Raw genomic sequence first — 18,953 nt, forward strand, 5'->3', positions numbered from 1 at the left:
GAACCAATCACAAAAAGGTCTCATCAGAGGACTGTACATGATAATGTGAGAATTTGAATACTTCTTCCACCACTGATAAGTATTGGGAACACAAAGTGCCCAAATACATATGTATGTATATATGTGTGTAAATCTAGAGTATTGTACCTGTACTTTCTTCATCATTTGTAGTTGTTTCATCACTGGTAGTAGTTTGATCACCTGCTTGTTGTTGGAGTTGGTTTAGAAACTTAAGGCGGGACTGCAAAGCCTAAAATGAAAGCAAAACATTCTGTCTGCAGTGTATGTTTGACATAAAAGAGTATTTAAGCATTTCTACAGGAGATAATATTGGAAACACTTCATTAAAAATGCTTCAGCTGATAAGTAGTTACATTAAATCACATCACAAGGTCTGCTTTACCTTGGCACAGCGGCCAGGATCAGCCATTTCCCAGGCTTTTTTAATGGCTTTAATCTGGTCTGCTCTCTCTGTGTCCTTTGTCACCTTAATGCTCTCTGCTTTGCTCTTGTCACTGACCACACGCAGCGTCCAGTTCGCCTTACTTAGGTCAAGGCTCTGTACAAAGGCACACAGACCACAAAAAGCACACACAGATGAGATCACAACACACATACTGAAGCACAAAAAGATCCCAGACGAAGGTCACCGCACCATAATACATTATGTCTCTTTCATCGAGCCACTCAGACAGTCTGGTACACAGCCAGCCTGGATTATATGTCCTGCTCAGCCATCTTGCCTTCACTGTAAATAACAGATCATTTTTAGTTCATTTATTCAGAGATCATCATGTTCTCTTCACCGATGCTGTGCTGCCAATGCTGAGAAAATTGTTCAAAATGGAAATTTATTGATGGGAAAATCTGCCTTTCCAATTTCAGTCTTAGGGTTTGATGTATAGCACAGTAGAGAATAAAAGCCACTCATTACATGGATCAGAGACTTCTCAAGCAGCTGCATGTCTGACTCTTAAACCAAGACCATAATACTGAGAATTATACACCACGAGATGACAGTGTGTGATAAGTGTCTCTTCCTCAGTGTGAATACACGCAGGTCATCCTGGCAGTTGGGGGATCTGGTTTGAAGCCAGTCTCTCTTTGTTTTCACTTCAGAGTTGGCTGTCAATGAAATATGTAAAAAAAAAAAAAAAAGTGACCTGCCTGATAAAAACAAACTAAAAAAATATTATAAAAGAAATGTCAAAATTGAGTTCAACAGCAATCTTATTATACGTGGATGGGAAATGTGAAGAGGAGTTAAGTGTGTACTCAACTAAAGTGGCACCATAGCCTGCTCTCAAAAAGGTTAATATTACTACTTTTGCTAATTTTTACTACATTTCACATGACAAATAACACCGTCTCTTGTCTTAACACTGAATACTGTAAAAAAAAAAATACTATTTGGGGAAAAAAAGAAAAGCTATAAGATTACAAAAGCAATGCATGGCCTTTTTTATGAGTGAATATTGTCTTAATGAATGGTTTTCATATGTTGCACTGTAATATATTGCCGCTTGCAATCAAATGAGAATATCCAATCCAATAAAAGCAAATGAAAAGCAACAGTTATTTGAAAATGCAATTTGGCAGATGTGATGAAAAGCTTTTCAGACATATCCTCAGCTGCCCAGTGACTGCTGGTAGTCAGTGAAAACATTATCCATCAACAACTTACCTCCGAGTTCATATGAAATTACACACAAAATGAAAGTATAATAACCAATATGTAGTTGATAGTATTATGGTGTTTTGTCCTTATTTGTGCTGTAGAGAAGTCTTACCGTTTCCTGCCTGGAGCTAGATTTTGAGTTGGTAGCTGGCTTCATCTTCTCTTTATCACCTTCTACTTTGCGGTTGGCTTTGGGTGTGTCAGATTTGTGCCCACGGTGGTGTGGCGTGTCAACAGTGGGTGAACGGTTCAGGTCCTCATGCTTGTAAACTAGATTTTACAAACAGAAATAGAGTCACTTTTTCTATGACCATCTACAATGTCACATGGTAGATACTGGCAACTTGATGATAATTATGCATCATATAGATCATTATGTGATGAAGCAGCATGGCTATTTTAGCTAAGTTACACATGAGTTCAGGGTGTGCAAAACATAGCTGCCAGACTTATAACCTAATAACATAAGCACAATAATACCCCCCTTAAACATTCACACTCACATTCACTCCTATGGGCAATTAATAGTCTCCAATTAGCCTCAACTGTATGTCTTTTGACTATGGGAGGAAGCCAGAGATCCCTAAGAAAACCCACAGTGACATTATCATCATTTAACTAAATATTCTACAGTAGAAAGGGATCTGAAAATTACATTTTTTAACATGCCTTAGTATTCTGAAGTTGATGTATCACTGATAGACACACAGAAAATGTATTTAACATTACAGGTAATAACCTCATAAATTAGAAACTATGGATTAGTCTTCTAAAAAGTCTTGATTTACCAGTACATATTAATTTCAATGAGATTTAAAAATGTTTTCAATGCTCATTTGCTGCAGTATCGATACACTGGCACCAGGTACATTTTCTCACTCCCTCTACAGTATGCAAAGTATGCAAAAACAATAGAGGCATTACTGTCATATTATAGCCTTGTTAAAATAAAAAAATATATATATAATTGCAAGCTCTTAAAGTACATTTTTCCCCATGGTTTCAAATTTTTTTTAGGCAGTGTGCAAAAGTTAGAAAATTCATTATTGTCACAACCCTACTATGGTTACCTGAGAGCATTTATGGGTGTGCTAATACACATTTACACAAGTAACATTACGCAAGTAACATTTCTTTGCCTCACAATGAACCACAGCTGTCCAAACTCTACTAACACAATTAAAACTCATCATAAGTGAGAGTGTGACAAAGTGCACTGCACGTGTTGTGTGTTCACATGTGTGCTAGATGGCACTATTGCACTTCATAGCTAAAGCAATCACAACCCCCAGCTAAGACGAAACATTAACTATGAGTCTCACTCCTCTGATACAGAGAGGCATAATAATTCATCATTTAGCTGACACCCTGCCATTCTGCTTGAACAGCTTTGTGCTCATTGAGTTACTCTTATCTTCAAGTCATACAGAAATTCAATCCTGAAATTGGATATAAATATCAATCTGTGTTGTAATTTTGGTCTGATACATGTATTGAAAATTGATTTGATTTTCTGCTGGCTAAACTTCATAAAAATGTATCAAAACATCGTTTGTTCAGTGAGAGCCTTGAGAAGCCACATTGTTTAGGTACTGAAAATGCAGCACAGTAAAGAAATTGTCAAGAGGTTTTCAGTGGAATGAATACCACTGCCACAACTGCATGTACAGCCACAGCTCACCGCTCTAACAGTGTATACTGGAGTTTAAAGCAGAGACGGGTAAATGTGCATTCATTAAACATGCGCAGTACAGTATTTTGACTGCAGCTTGTTAAACTGCTTGTTAAAGTGGTTTCAAAGCTTGGCGTGCCATGTAGTGCGTGTGTATCCATGTAACATGTAGGGAGCATGATCAAGGGCACAGCCTCACCACTGAGACAGAGTTAAACTGGGTGAAATTAATTCACTTTCCTGCTGAGATATTTCCCAGGGCACCAGGGGGCAAGAGCCAACTTCATTTGACTTCCCATTGACCCACTTTCACAAGCTTATTGGAAAACCACAGGAGGGTTTGTGTGGACACTGGCCTACACATACACACATGGACAAACCCCAACATACGTCGGTGAAAAAAACCTCAACATGCACATGCAAATGACTAGATGAACACACAGCATATCTGAGCAGTAACAAATCATTACAGTTGAGCTCACGCATGGCGATAGCCATAATAAATATGTAACCAGTGGTTTGTCTTCCTCTGTAGTCAAAACACATCTTGTATCTTGATATCTGGCTAGTTGTTTAGGAATGCCTCCCACACAAAGACACACATGTATGCTCACGTGTATGTATACACACACATACACACATACATACACACACACACACACACACACACACACACACACAATCCTTATATTTCATGGCATGCAAACTGAATGAGTAAATACGGGGACTATTGTCAGGAGCAAAGGAGAGAGGAGAATGAGAATTCAATGACAGCAGGCTGGCCTTTCTCTTCAGGCAATCATGCAAATTGTCACCCATGCAGCACCTCTTCCACATCAGCATCCACCCCTGTCGCAATTAATCCATCCCCTCAACATTTTTAAGAAGCGTTTGCAAATTTCAAAGCCCTGATTTTCCAATCGATTCAATTTGTGCAGTGTGATTAAAGGCAGAGAAGCGGAGTTGGTGGCAGAGGACAGGATTATTGCCTCAGCCAAACGACCATTGGGCACGAGAAATCACACTCTGTGATCTGTGAAAGCAGCTGTATTCATTTGGCTTTCATTAGGCTTGTGATTAACAGGCCCCTGGCTAGCGGAAGCAAAGAACAAACAGCGTCTGCCTTGGCCCCTGACACTGCCTACTGAGTATCTGCTACATTTCACGCTCAACACAAAAATAAGCTGTGCAAAAACAAACATGAAGGCCGTATTAGAAAGCCCATTCTGAACCCGGGGCACAAATCCTAAAAACTTTTAAATGCTAAAATAAATGCTTCATGACCCATTATATGGATATCTCGGAATACCTGAACCCTGAATAATGTGTACTTAGGCATTTATTTGGATGTTCAGATCAAGTTTCATGTTACTTTACTACAACAACTAAAAATATATTTTCTGTTTTCAAGGGGAGTTAAATAAGAACTGTGACTTTCTTTCCTGTCTCTCCCTCGGGCGACTCGGTGGAGCTGACTGTTTGATGTTGGGTTTATGATTGTCCTAAGTATGTACCTCTCATTTCATTCTTCTCCAAGTCTCTGAGCATATGGACAAAAGCCAGCTGAGATTCATCCAAATCCCAGCTCTTATGAAGCACCTCTGCCTGCACCACATACTTATGACCCTGTGAAACAGACAAGCAGAGTCAGAGTACAACACCCACTTCACAGTTTGAACACAACGTGATAGACAGATACGTACGCACATTACAGAAAAAAAACACATACAGCATAACGCATGTGGCATACAACAATATAAAACAGCCACCATGAGATGGATATTGTATTTTGTGAGCATACAGTTGTAAACTGTACTAGTGATGATTCAGACAGAGGCACAGAGATGTTAAAGAACTGCATTATTTTGTTTTTGGTTTTTTCTCTGCCCTCTCTGACAGAAGCACATGTTTGGCACAAAGGGAGAGAGGAGGCAGAGGGCGTGTTAGCCAAGATTATATCAGGGGTGGCAGCTCCCACATCCATCTCACTGAGCAGAAAAGACAGAATTTCAACAAATCCCAAAGTGGAACTCAAACTAACAGAGTAAGACATTTTCCACAAAAACAAACACAATAGCCACAAATATACAGTAACATTTTGTCCAATGTTATACTGATAGTTGTAATACAGCCTAACAAATACAAGTTGCAGCTAGTGATGTGTTGTTATGAATTTTTGTAACACCAGTGTACAACTCTGCAAATAAAATTAAAGGGATACTACACACAGCCCCACCCTGTGTCATTTTTTTCTTGCATGCCTCCAGGAATGAAAAATCAATAAACAGAGAAACTTCTTGATAAACTGAAGTCATAGGTCCACATTTTACAACAGCAAAACTGTATTGACACATTCATTTACAAACTCTCACATAATTTGTGCATAATAATCAATTCAATTCTCACTTTCAATTCCCCGTCAGAATAGACTGTCTGTTGGAGAAGTACTGAGCATTCGAGTGGATAAATGAGACTTGCTGCACAGGTTGTGTGAGAGTTTGTAAACAGATGTGTAGTTTTGCTGTTACTAAACACAGACCCCTATGTGTTCAATTATTTAATTTTCTCAGATTTTGGATTCTTTGTTCACAGTGGAGGCTGCCAGAAAAAAGTTTTATTTACGAATCATCATGACACAGGGTGAGTAATTGATACCAAATGGTCTTTTGCGGGGTGAACTATTCCATTGAGTCCACAGCAACATCAGCATTTTTTTTGTGTTTACATGTGTATTTAACAAACAGCATTACATCACAGGAGCCTTTATGATCAATCTATCATTACTGAGCATCAGTTTGTCTGATGTGTGTCCCTGCAGTGCAAAATAGTGCTTTAATCACTGACCCTTCACTCCAAGTCTTGATCAATGGTCTTTGTCTGGATCGATAGCTGTTTATTCTGTGCTGCCACTGATCTGATATATGGGATCGGACATGATCTGAATCGTTGCTATTGATGTCACTGCATTGTTGGATTGCTTTGAAAAGTATTTGTAAGACATGCAGGCTGTGACCAAAATAAAACTTCTTGACAGGTCTATTGCAAAAAAGTACATTTTTGTTGTTAAAATGCTGAATCCACTGCTGTAAATGTCAAATTAATTGTGCTTATTTATGAGGTGTCGACAGTGACTGAGGGAACATTAAAATGATAAGCTGGCCACCAGATGTATCGCTGCTATCACTGACACAGCAAAACAAAAAGAAACTCAGTTAATTTCTTAGTTTTGTAGTCTTGTGCACACTGTAAAACGCGTGTGTAGTAGACTTCACAGATATGGTATGAACTAAATACTTTGGCAATCTTCAAACTAAGACAACAGGTCTTTTAGATAGGGGGTCTTCAGACAATCGAGTCAGTCATAAATCATGCACAAATCACTGCTCCCTGACAAGCACTGATAAGTCAGACAGTAACAACTAAACCACCCCTCCAGTTTTTTGCTGTTCTCCTCTTGCAAATTTTGTCTGTGTGAGAATGAGTGTGTGGGTGTGTGTAAGTTTGTGTGTGTGTATGTGTGCCTGCGAGTAAGGCGTTATGTGTATCTGGCAGTGAAAAATTGATATCAACACAGGCAGCAAGCAAGTGGGTGAGAAAGACATAGAGAGAAAGTGAGATGCACGCTTGTGTGCGTGTGCAAGTAAGATTAGTAAAGTGTTTGAGCAACAGCAGATACCACGCAGGCAGTTGTCAGTGATACCATAGTCTCTGTGGAAGGCTGGGACTGGTCAGAAGAGGAGTCTGATTTCCCAGCAATGCTGTCGTCCTCATCTCTTTGCTGGGGAATGTCAACCACTTTGACTCCCATGCTCTGGGAGGGGGATCCCTTTTGGTACTTCTTGTCTGCACCACCGGGGGCTGTAACAGAAAGACATTTTAACTAAGCTGATATCTAAGAGGAGAAAAGAGTAGTCAGCAATCTGTGCTTTTGTAACTGATGGAAGCATCAACTGAAAAGTAGACTGAAGAGATTCAGAGGCAAGTTTTGAAAAGTGCTTGTGTGTTTTACTGACTGGGCTAGCATTGAAAAAGGCCCGCTCAATAATACTTAAATACTTAGTTCACCCAGGATAGTATGGGTTTTACGTGCCCTGGTTTTAAAGCAATACTCTATGACAGATTTATACAATTAAATGTGTACTTAATTACTTCAACAAGAAAATGACTATTTGTAAATCAACTAGTCATGCCGTGTTACCTTGAATTAGTGGTTACATTTTTTTTTTTTTTTTGCTTGCATGCCTCCATGGAGAGCAGTGAACAAACTGATTTATTGATTGATTGTGGGGCCACGTTTAATAACAGAAAAACTTCAAAACATACATTAATAAAATCTCACACAACTCCTGCGGTGTATTGTTTGCATTTCCACTAAAAAACCTTAGTATTGGAGTCTGGCTTAGAAGAGGCATAGATACTTTTCACTTTCAGTTCACTTTTCTATAGTAAGGTTTTAGAAAAATAAATGCGTGTGTTTGGAAAGTACTGAGTAAATGACTGGATAAATGACACTTGGCTTATACTGCATGAACTATGTAACACTTCAGACATTTTAATATATAGTTTTGCTGTTGTTAAAGGTGTTACCCACATTTCTTTGCAAATTCAAAGTAACACAGCACGATACATTGATAAACAATAATTAAAGAAATTAATAAATTATTTGAATATTTGTATATTCGTAGTGTTGTCAGCTGAGTGTTGAGTGTGACATTTGCAGAAAAAGTGCTGTATTAAGTTACTGCTAATACACAAACGTTTCCTGCTGCTGCAAGAAAATCACGGGTTCACTTTTATTATTAAGTACATACAATCAAAAGTGTGTCATTTTTCTGCATTATTTGACAGCGGCCCAGTTTAAAACATTGCATGGAGCAAGGAAACAAGAAGAGGAAGCCACAGAGAGCTGTTACAAAGCGCTAAATGGCAATGCACAAATTACAGTAGCTGACGGGATCCCACCTTGTTGGAGTTGTACCTTGTATGGCTTCGTGTGACAAATAAATGATTGATTGATTGAACTCTGCCCTGCTGTCCGCAGGCTCGTGCAATGTCCAACGTAAAATCGGTTGCTCACAGAATGATGGAAATGGGTCAATTATTGCCTGACTTCTTTACTAATATGACAACAGTTTCTTTTGCTGCCTCCAGAACTCTTTGACCTGACATATTAAACCCTGTTTCCTGTTACCACGATCAATCAAGACTGCCCCTTTAAGAAACCTATTTCTGTGATTTTTGCCTCCAACCTCAATATGATGGGATTTTTTTAAAGGCGCTCAGAAAATAACAGCAATTATATAACCACAATCTCTGATTTAATTCTGGCCAGGGACCTTTCTTGCATATCATACCCCTCACTCACCCAACATTTGCTGTCTATATACTATACCTACTGTCTATCAAATTAAGGCAAAATGCCAAAAAATAAATAAATAATAGATAGCAGAAAAATCTAGATATACGGTCACCCTGTTGTATGCCTCCACGTACTAGTCAAGTTGCACTTGCATTTTACATCTATGTCAATGAAAACATGAAAACACAAATGCTTCACACACACATCTTCTCCCTCGGAGCACAGATGATCTATACAATCACAATTTCTTAAAGATATGGCCCAAAACATGTTTTATGAGGTCACTGTGATATTAGTTCATTCTTGAGTCTAAGTGGATATTTGTGTCATTTTTGGATATTTGGGACATTTTGAGGAAACTTCCTTAAGGTCATCTCCAGATGATGTGATCTTGAAAATGAGATTGATGTTCACAGTGACCTTGACCTTTGAACACCAAATTCTAATCAGCTCATCTTTGAGTCCACTTGAATGTTTGTGCCAAGATTTTAAGAAATTCCCTCAAGGTGCTCTTGAGTTATCAAGTTCACAATAATGAGAAAAATGCAAGGTCACTGTGACCTTGACCTTTGACCACCAAAATCTAATCAGCTCATCCTGCTCTAATGTCTGTGCCAAATTTGAAAAAAAAAACATCCTCTAGGTTTTTTTTGAGATATTGCATTCACATGAATGAGACAGACAAGGCAACAGGAACCTTGAACCTTGACCTTTGACCACCAAAATCTAATTAGTTCATTGTTCAGTCCATGTCAATGTTTGTGTCATATTTTCCTCGAGGCATTCTTGATATATTGCACGCACAAGGATGTGCCAGATGTACGTATGGATGGACGTTGATATGCACAGGCCTCAATAAAAAGCAATCTATCTTTCCATTAACAGGTTCCTGTCATTCTGGATAATTCACAGAAAATACTGGCATTTTTGGTACTATTTTTTCACTCAAGTAGAACCAAGCAATCAATCTTTCTGACTCTCATTTAATTTCATGAAAACAGACAGGTTGAACACAAACTTAGCACTCTGCCTTTTAGAGGACTTCTCAGGCTGAACACCCTACATATTTACAGTGAATTACCAGCAGGATAAGTACAGTGGTGTCATTTCATCTACCGTCATACCATTCCATTAAGAAGGGAGTAAATGAACTACTTAAACCCTCCAGCCAAGTGGTGGTAACATCAATTAATCCACAGCTTACAAACTGCCACTTGATTAAAAAATACTATCCTGAAAGTCCCTTTGCCCAAACATTAATCCCAGATCACTAGTGACAAGTTACACAACTCTTACACCCAACAGTGAGGTATCTGGTGTTTGGGAGGCTGCTAATAACACAGAGTACATTAGTGTTGTTTGAATTAGCAGAAAAAAACAAGCGTGCATGGCAAATTGGATTCTTTGTCGAAAGTATTTCTACAAACTGAATTTAGGCACCTAAAGAGTTAATTTGATATAATGTGACCTATAACCCACCAAATCAATTCTTAAACAAGCACAAATTTGCAATAGCTGTGACCATTTATGCATACACACAAAGACGCTGACCATTTTTGGTAACTGGCATGAACAATCAATCACTTGTCATTTGGCTTATGACCAATATTTGCACAAAGTGTGGACAAGTCTGTGAATCCAAATGGAAGTTATGCGCCTTTGTTGTGCAACAGGCCACACCCAAAACTCATTCCATTTTTAGTCAACTGGCATGAACATACACACAAACACACACAGACACACACAGACAGACAGACAGACAGACAGACAGACAGACACACACACACACACACACACACACACACCAGCCATTGAGAAAGGAAAACATATTTTAAGAACCTTTATCAACAGCACTTTTTAAGGGAACTGATGTCTTGTTTATGTGTGTAACAGGTATGAGTACTTTCATCAGGTAGGGTGTTGCCACTATTACTCTCTGTGGAAATGGCTAGCTGCCTAGCACTGTCCACCAGAGAACTGCTAAAACATGAGTAAGAAAGTGTGAACAAAACAACAGAAACAACAACATGTGAGGCAGTAAAGAGTAAAAGGAAGTAGGGTCATGATGACTTCAGCAGAGTAAAGCATAACAAAGCTACTTGCAATGTCACTGGCAGAATCCCACTTCTGATTTTACTGCAAACCCTCACCCATCTCTCTCCTAGAGTGTCTTAATCGCCACTGTAAGGGAAATGGCTGCATATGAGAGCTCTGCTGTTTTGACAGTATATGATGTATGTGTGTTTTGTAAATTAGGTTTGCACAAAATGAGAATAGAATAACTATAATAAAAAAAACTCAAAGTAAGCTCAGACTAAGAATTTGGAAATCTACTTCAGTGGTTTAAATATGGTACATCAGTGACACAGCAGCAACATGGCTTTAGCATGTTCCGGTTCAGTGTTCAGTGTAGTGTTAAATTATAAAGCTAAGATTATTACGGACGGAAACAAGGTACTGTACAGGCTTCCCACAATTTTTATAGCCAAAATTTCAAAACTTTTCCATGACTTTTAAAGGACCCATAATAAAATTTCCATGGCCATTAAAAACATAAAACACAAACAGAACTGTAGAGTATCCTTTCCACCAAATGTCACTTATTGTATAAAAATTAAAGAGCATCCTTATCCAGTCTCTAATAGTTGGTTAAGTTCATATTCACTTTAACTACTTCAAACTATGGGCACAGTCAATATATCTAAAAAAACAGCACTTACATCAGTTTAGCATTTCAGCATGATGGAAAACCAAACCTGCTGTACTATCAGTGCATTTTAAAAGCATGTGATTATAAACTAATTTCTGAATGCAATTCCAAAAAACAACATACGTATGTAAGCATATGCTTCGAAGTCTTTCAGGACATTCCATCAATATATTTTTAATAAATATATCCAGTGAGCCTTTTAATATAATCTATCAAAAGCCTATTTTCAGTGCATGTATTTTACTGTCCAATGTGATGTCAAGAGCTGAAATGATGCTCTCAGCTAATACTGTAGAAGAAAATACATCAGTTGTTAAATTAAATGAAAGATAAACATGGAAGATTGCTGCAACAATGAACGATTGAATTCATGATACCCTACAATTTTCCATGATTTTGTCAGAACTTTAAATGCTTTTTGTACTAATTCCATTACTTTTCCAGGCCCTGGAAAATGACACTGTGAAATTCCACGACTTTTCCAGGTTTTCCATGACCCTGGGAACCCTGAATGTAACTTTTTAGAAGAGTTCAGATAAGAAGCAGTTTGGCAAAGCCTCTGCCATGATCCAGAGGGGTTTCATTACACTGACTTCAGTTACTATGACTCACCTTTGTTGGCCAGGAAGCAGAACACAGGAATGACCACATGGCCCCTACCGGTGTTGCCGGCCACCTCCTTCTCCTGGTCCAGAATGGACAGACGGATCAACACGTCTGGCTTGGAAGTCTGAAACTGAACCGTTCCCAGGACATCTGCAGTCACCTGCACAGAGTAACTGTGGAAAAGTTTTAAATTATCTAGGGTACCATTCATCTCTCAGAGTATGTTTCATGTCTTGTGTTGGAAAATCGTGTTTTTCAAAAGCTTCCTTGAGACATTACCTGTTGAGTAAAGTTTATGCTCTTTGTCATTTCAGATTCACATGCTTAGTGTAAGTGATAATCAGTGAGTGCTACTGGACTGCAATTATTTTCAAGTTCCACCTTAGGAACAATAAAACTCAACTGACCAGTAAAAATCTTTGTTTTCTCTTACTTAAAGGGTTATTTATCAGTCTAGATTGTTTTGGTGAGAGATGCCGAGTGTTGGAGATATCGGCTGTAGAAATGGGTGTTGGTAGGCGTATTTTGGCAGAAGAAAACTAGTTCCTCCGTGAAACTGCTCACAACAAGGTTTGTGGATTATGTTGAATAATCGAGTCACGATTTCTGTAAAGAGGTGGTGTCATCCAGTTCCATTATAATCAAGGGGAGGCAGACATCTCTACAGCCGATATTCCCAAGACTAGGAAACTCACACCAAAACAATCTAAATTGATAAATAGCGTAACAGGCAAGAGGAAGAATAAACATTTTTTAAATTTTGGGGTGAACTGTCCCTTTAACCTGTAAATTACATATCTAGCACATAATTATCTTACCGACATATGAGGTTTTTGTCATTTGGAATGTAATAATCCCAGAATTCCTTCAATGAGAACATATTGAGGGGAGTCTCACGGGACAGTTTCGGAAGTTCCCTTGAGCCAATCAAGCGCATCCTCCACTTGGCACCAACAGGAGGTGATTCAGGTGTGACAGCCTCTGCTACAAAGGTATAACCAAGCTGGAACAAGAGATACAGAGATTTAGCCAATAACAAGCCTTTAGCCAGTCTTTGATTGAGTCAGGCAGGAGTAAAGCGATTTATCATGGTACTTTGAAAACTGAGAATATGCTTATATTAAAAAATTACCTAAAAATATGTCTAATACATTAAGGTTTGCAGCCCAAGGATTTATGACATCCACAGACCTTGTTGGGTTGATAGACGTGTGGTGCTACTTTGTTGAAGACCATCTCCAGCTCTTCCCCCGTGTCATTATTTATGACGTGCAGCAAACAGTCAGGGATTGGGGAGTAGACCTTTGGGACCAACAGCATCTCCTTAGCAACCAGGAACACCTCTCTGCACAAATAACAAAGAAGATATTAGGTCTGACCAAACTGTCATTTTGAACAGTTTTTTGTTGAAAATATGAAATGTAATGTTACAAAAAAATTCTACATTTCCTGATATTAGCTTTACCAGCAGGAATGAGAGCTAAGTGTATTGCAGCAATTTGGCATTTTGTGGGAAGGGGATATCAGTCATTTACACATGGATTTCCCCAGATTTTCCAAGCCATATTTTCTTTTACTGGTAAGCTTAACAACAAGCCATAAGATGCAATGTTGTCCAACCTAAAGACTAAGACCCAAGAGTTGGCTGTGTCTGGAAGAGAAACGGAGTAGTCGGCAAAGGTGATTCTGGTCCATTCATCCTGCTGACAGGAGTAGAGCTCTGCTTTCCTCTCTGAGTGGTCAATGGCATACCTATGCAGAAAACAAAGAGGGGGGGGCACCATGTTTACATTTACAAGCATGTTAATATTCCACTGTTACGGGCGGGTATAGGGATGCATGCCCAAAAGAAAAGCCCTTATTTGTTGTCAGAAGAAAAAACATACCTTCTTCAAAACATTACGAAAGACTTGACTATCAACAGGTTTTTGGATATGTACAAATATCCCAACATCAACCCTTTCAAGAAGGTGGTTGAAGGAATCAAAGAGAGAGGCTGTGTTTGCATGGTCGGACACAGCCTCCACTAGTAGCTGCAAAGCAGCAAAATAAATACAGTAAGTGGCCCCAGCCATTCCACTTTTCAAATTTTGATGTGATTAACGACATGTTAGGGCATGTTAATGAGAGAACAAATAGCTGCATGTAAACAAGAATATTTGCTAGCCATGTAAACAACTTAGCTGGAATATTGATTTTTTTTTCAGAATTAGGGCAATAACCAGAATATTTTGTGCATATAAATGTAGTCGGTGAGAAACTTCAATTTTACAGTAATCAAAACCACATATGTAACGAAATGAACAAAAATCATAGTAATGAAAACACAATTCATTCAAAAACAGAATATGCAAAAACTTTTTGCACAAAAAATAACTCAATATGACTATTTATGATTGAAATCCAGTGACTGCATATAAAGAGGGACAACATGACAGCTACCCAACAGTGAAGCCAAAACATCTTAATTAAACCCTGGTGGCTGTCTGCAGAACAGGTCATAAATCCTGCCCCCTCCATGTTAGCGGATGAGACAAGGGCCATACTGAAAAAAAAAAGTACACATCAAATAAATTTTCCCAAAGATGGTTTCTTTCATTTATATAGTTGATATCACACTGATATTTCTTCAAATGTTCATTTTTCTTATATGTTTGGTTTCAATTAGTTATTTAATGCTATAAAAGGGGGTCACTGACAGCTGTGTGTGTCAATTATGTGCTCACGACCAGTAGCGCTGCTTGCGATTGGGTTGGATAGGTGTATGGATAGACTAGATACTGCAGCCCCGCTTTCTGATTGCGACTGTGCAGACTCGGGCTCCAAATGACGTCACCAGCGCAAGATGGCGGCACCCATAACTCAGAGATTTTGGCTTCATTTTTGCATAGTGGGAAAAATAGGAGATGTGTTGCCCACGTTATATGCAATGACAAAATCCAGTTGAAAAAAAAAAAAGAAAAAACCCTACTTGCACTTCACATCTCAGCATGAACTTTGACTGAAGTGGTTGTCAGTTCAGAAAAACACATGCTCAAAGGCTTGTAACACCCCGCCAGCCCCCACCACACCCTTCACACACACACACACACACACACACACACACACACACACACACACACACACACAGACAAAGCTCTCAATGCTCATGCACACACATACTTCCCCAGGCAGCAGGTCATTCGGCAGACGCTGCTAGCCGATTGGAACGAGGAGAGGATAAACAGCAGATGGTACCACTGGGAAAAGATGGAACACAATGTGGAAAATGCTCCCTGCCTGGCCGCCACAGGCCGCCGCAACCAGGAGAGGGAGCAGATTCTGGGCATGCGGTATGACAGAGAGGGCTAAATGCATGCCATATAATGTACATAGTGTTGGCACAGGACTGCAATTGGAGCCCCTGTATTCTCTCATATTATGACATTAGTGTGAATGAATACCTCCTGGGTGAATAAGGTGTGAGATGTCTATGCAATTAGTACATTGTGTGCTCATTATTTATTATCATTCAGAGTCATTGTGATTATGCATTTTTATCTTTCATTTACCGTAGCAAGAAGGCGGCGTATTTTGCTGCATCTGATTCAACCTTTGGCCACATGTCTAAAAGGATCTTAGATGCACTGAGGTTCTCCTTTGTGCCTGAATGACATAAGCACACAGAAAGAAAAGTAGCCAGCATTAAAGATGAAAGATAATCTGTGTCGCTGTCAAACACATGAAATCATCATTGTAGTTGACCTATTTCAGGGCAGTGAGCAGAAATTGCAAAATGCATTTTTGCCTCATTCAGTGGAGGTGATAGGAGAGGATTATTCACACCTTGACATCAGCGTTCACACTCATCTCACTAGACAGGTAACCACTCAGACAGAACAGGACACTGGATAAAAGATGCAGCACTATGTGTTCATGAGTACGTGTCTGTCAGTAAGTGTGTGCTTGTGCATATAAGTGAGAGGAAAACGCTCTGAAAAGACAGCTGCATGATAGAACTTTTTGCTACTGACTGTGACATAGGTGTCCTCACATCCTCCCTCAGCTCCTCCCTCCCTAGCACTCGGCTCTCGCTTTTCAAATGCCCACTTTTCCAAATTGATACAGCCATTATAGCGGGCCAAGGCTGGCTATTGAGAGATGAAGACCCCCTATCATCAACCAACCAAAAAGAGGCAACAGACAGAGAGAAAAAGATTCAGACAGGAAACAGTAGATGGAGAACATAAAGTGGGAAAGAGCAAAAAGGAAAAGAGAGCTGTATAGAAATATGTGGTATAAACAGATGTGCTGTGAAAGACACAAAAAAAGACAAGTTCTTACTTTTCTTAAAACGAATGGCTTTTCAAAGTGTAGTTAGACAGGCAGTGTTTTTTTTAAACATGATTGGTGTTTTGCCATTACTGTAAGTGCCACTCTGAAAGCTGCACTTTGTGCTTTGACAAGTAGATGAATAAAATTTGAGAGAAATTAACCATGACGGGCCTATTTCATAGAAGTCAAGCTGTTCAGTCCGTGTGTGTGCTCATGCTAATGCCACATAAGCAGCAGCAATATTTTAAGGGTTGCTGGCAGATGGGTTTTATAATGATGTAGATATTTTGGAAGTCTGCTATGCTTGAACCATATTTTCAAGCCTTTATGCAAATACTGCATTAATGAGGCTGTGCATTCTCCCATATGTGCATGTTATTCAGAGGTTGAAAGAGTCATGTGTTGGGTCTGGAGAAGGCACAGCTAGCCTTAGGTTCTGGCAATAAATAGTGAATGTCTGGGCGATGAAATGCTGCGAACAGCTATGCAACTTCACAGTAAGATGACTACCCCCACTTCTAGAGAAAATTTAATATTCAAAATAATTTAATTGAGAAACTAAGGAAACAGTTTAAATTGCCTGCAACCCGCACAAGAGCATAGCTGGCACTGAAACAGCACAGAAACAAAAAGAAAACATGATTCCAAAGCAACACTGATGGCTAAATTTACAAAGGAAGAGCTGCTCAGTTCTGTCTTTCTATTGAATCTCTTGTTCTTTTCTTCCTACTGTCCATCTTCTCTTCCCCATCTTTCATTTGCTGTCACTTGAGAGGTTTGGCTATTGATGCAAGAATGTTGTGAATGCATGTGTGTTCCCCTTCATGTGTGTGTATGGCCCCTCTGAGGCCACCTCATCTGTCAGGGTGTATTAAGTGAGAGTGGCAGTCTCATCAATACATATTTGTGCCTCTGCTCAGAGGCTCAATATATGACATCGGGCTAAATCAAACAGTGATTGTGAGGCGCCGAAGGTGTTTTTGTGTGTGCATATGTCCCTGGACACTTAATCATAATCTACAAATTAAACACGTATTCTGTTGTTTTAGTTTTAGTTTTTTTTTCACCTTACTCTTCTCCTTAAGCCTACCCAATGGCTGCATATGGGTTTGTCTTTTGAATATAAAGCGCTGAAGAAGAAAACAGATTTTTAAGTAATACTTTGCTTCCGGTGAAGGAAGAATCCAAAAACTGAATTGGGGTAACATGGGGTCATGTTTAACAAGAGCAAAACTATGTCACAACTCTCACACAACTCATGCAGTATAATCTGAGTCTCATTTATCCAGTCGTTATTAGTTATTTTAGTTATTTTATTTAGTTCTGCTGTTGTTAAACATAGACCCCTATGACTTCAGTTTATCAAGAATGTTCTCAGTCTTTGTTTTTCTCCTATGCCTCTGGTAAAGGAAGAATCCAAACTTAGATTAACTGACATATAAATGGTCATTTGAATTGTAAAGTATGACTTTAAGACCGTCCAATAAATAATAATAAGCTCATATTTACAACTATTCATAAAAAAAAGATTTTAACCTGACCATGAATACATTTTCTATGCGTGTATGCGTGTGCTCACCTGGTGTCGAGGCATTTAAGATCTCCCGCACCAAGTGCCCTTTGAATCCAGCCTGCAGAGTTGTGACTGCCTTGACCTCCCTGTCTGTTGGCTCCCTTTCTCTCCAGCTTTCTGGAGGCTTTGACTCTTTATCCACTGAAAAGAGTAACAGCAGAACATTGCACGTTAATATTGAATAGTATGAACACTAATTAAAATACATGTTTGAATGAAATTTCAATGAAACATCAGTTCACTGATGTGGCATATATTCCTTTAGGATCAGTCGCTAGGAGTGAAGGGTCAGTTGTGAGGGCCAGGATAGCAAACCGCTCCTCTGCTGTTAGCTTCCTGCCCAGGGCCTCACAGAACATGTGGTAAACTGCAGCATTGAACACCTATAGAGACACAGAGACAGACACACATTTCAACAATTTTTTTATGTCTACAAAAAATACTCACACGAGGACAAAAATATTAAAGTGGAAATGTAATGCATATGCAAATTCATGGATCAGTGGAACAGCAGGTTTTCACACTGAATTCTACATTACACATGGTGGACACATATATGGCTGTCACCATATAAGTCTCTGCCATATATGGCAACTGCCAGAGACAGCACAGTACTTTGCAAGCCATTTAGCCCTCTTTTTGGGCATCCCAAGTTGTTGTAGCCCTCTAATGACCAAGCCTTGAATATGTCCTAGGCTGCCAAATATTAAAACATATAGTCTGCACCTAAAACCTAGCTCTGAGATGGTATTTAGAAGTGGCTGGTATTTAATTAGCTTGGTTACAGGTCTCCTCCAAGTTAGAATCATCAGGTGCAGGCCACTTCTAAAACAGACACCTCTTTGCACTCTTCATTAACCACCACAATATCTGTTGTATTGGCAGATGTGAAAAGGTACCTCGTTTACTGCTACAGAGATTAAACATGGAGGGTTTGACACAGCGATGTTTATACATTCTCACTGAAGGTGAAAAAGGTGTGATGTGTCCTTTGTTATTAGGTCCACTATTCTGTCATGATGTGCTATGGACACACAGGCA

At 39.1% G+C, this 18,953-nt stretch overlaps 1 protein-coding gene across 1 annotated transcript in view; it reads right to left on the reverse strand.

The window, feature by feature from the left end:
• adgb (androglobin) overlaps window positions 1–18,953 on the reverse strand; it is a 58,770-nt gene that overhangs the window by 6,490 nt on the left and 33,327 nt on the right. The window contains 12 exon segments of the mRNA XM_042503041.1: window positions 148–250; window positions 404–559; window positions 1,791–1,948; window positions 4,865–4,976; window positions 7,051–7,208; window positions 12,032–12,198; window positions 12,844–13,028; window positions 13,217–13,370; window positions 13,646–13,777; window positions 15,577–15,670; window positions 17,919–18,053; window positions 18,145–18,295. Of these exon segments, the coding sequence (XP_042358975.1) occupies window positions 148–250; window positions 404–559; window positions 1,791–1,948; window positions 4,865–4,976; window positions 7,051–7,208; window positions 12,032–12,198; window positions 12,844–13,028; window positions 13,217–13,370; window positions 13,646–13,777; window positions 15,577–15,670; window positions 17,919–18,053; window positions 18,145–18,295 (1,705 nt within the window).

The sequence above is a fragment of the Plectropomus leopardus genome, chromosome 16 (genome assembly GCF_008729295.1).
Source record: "Plectropomus leopardus isolate mb chromosome 16, YSFRI_Pleo_2.0, whole genome shotgun sequence".
Classification (NCBI taxonomy): Eukaryota; Metazoa; Chordata; class Actinopteri; order Perciformes; family Serranidae; genus Plectropomus; species Plectropomus leopardus.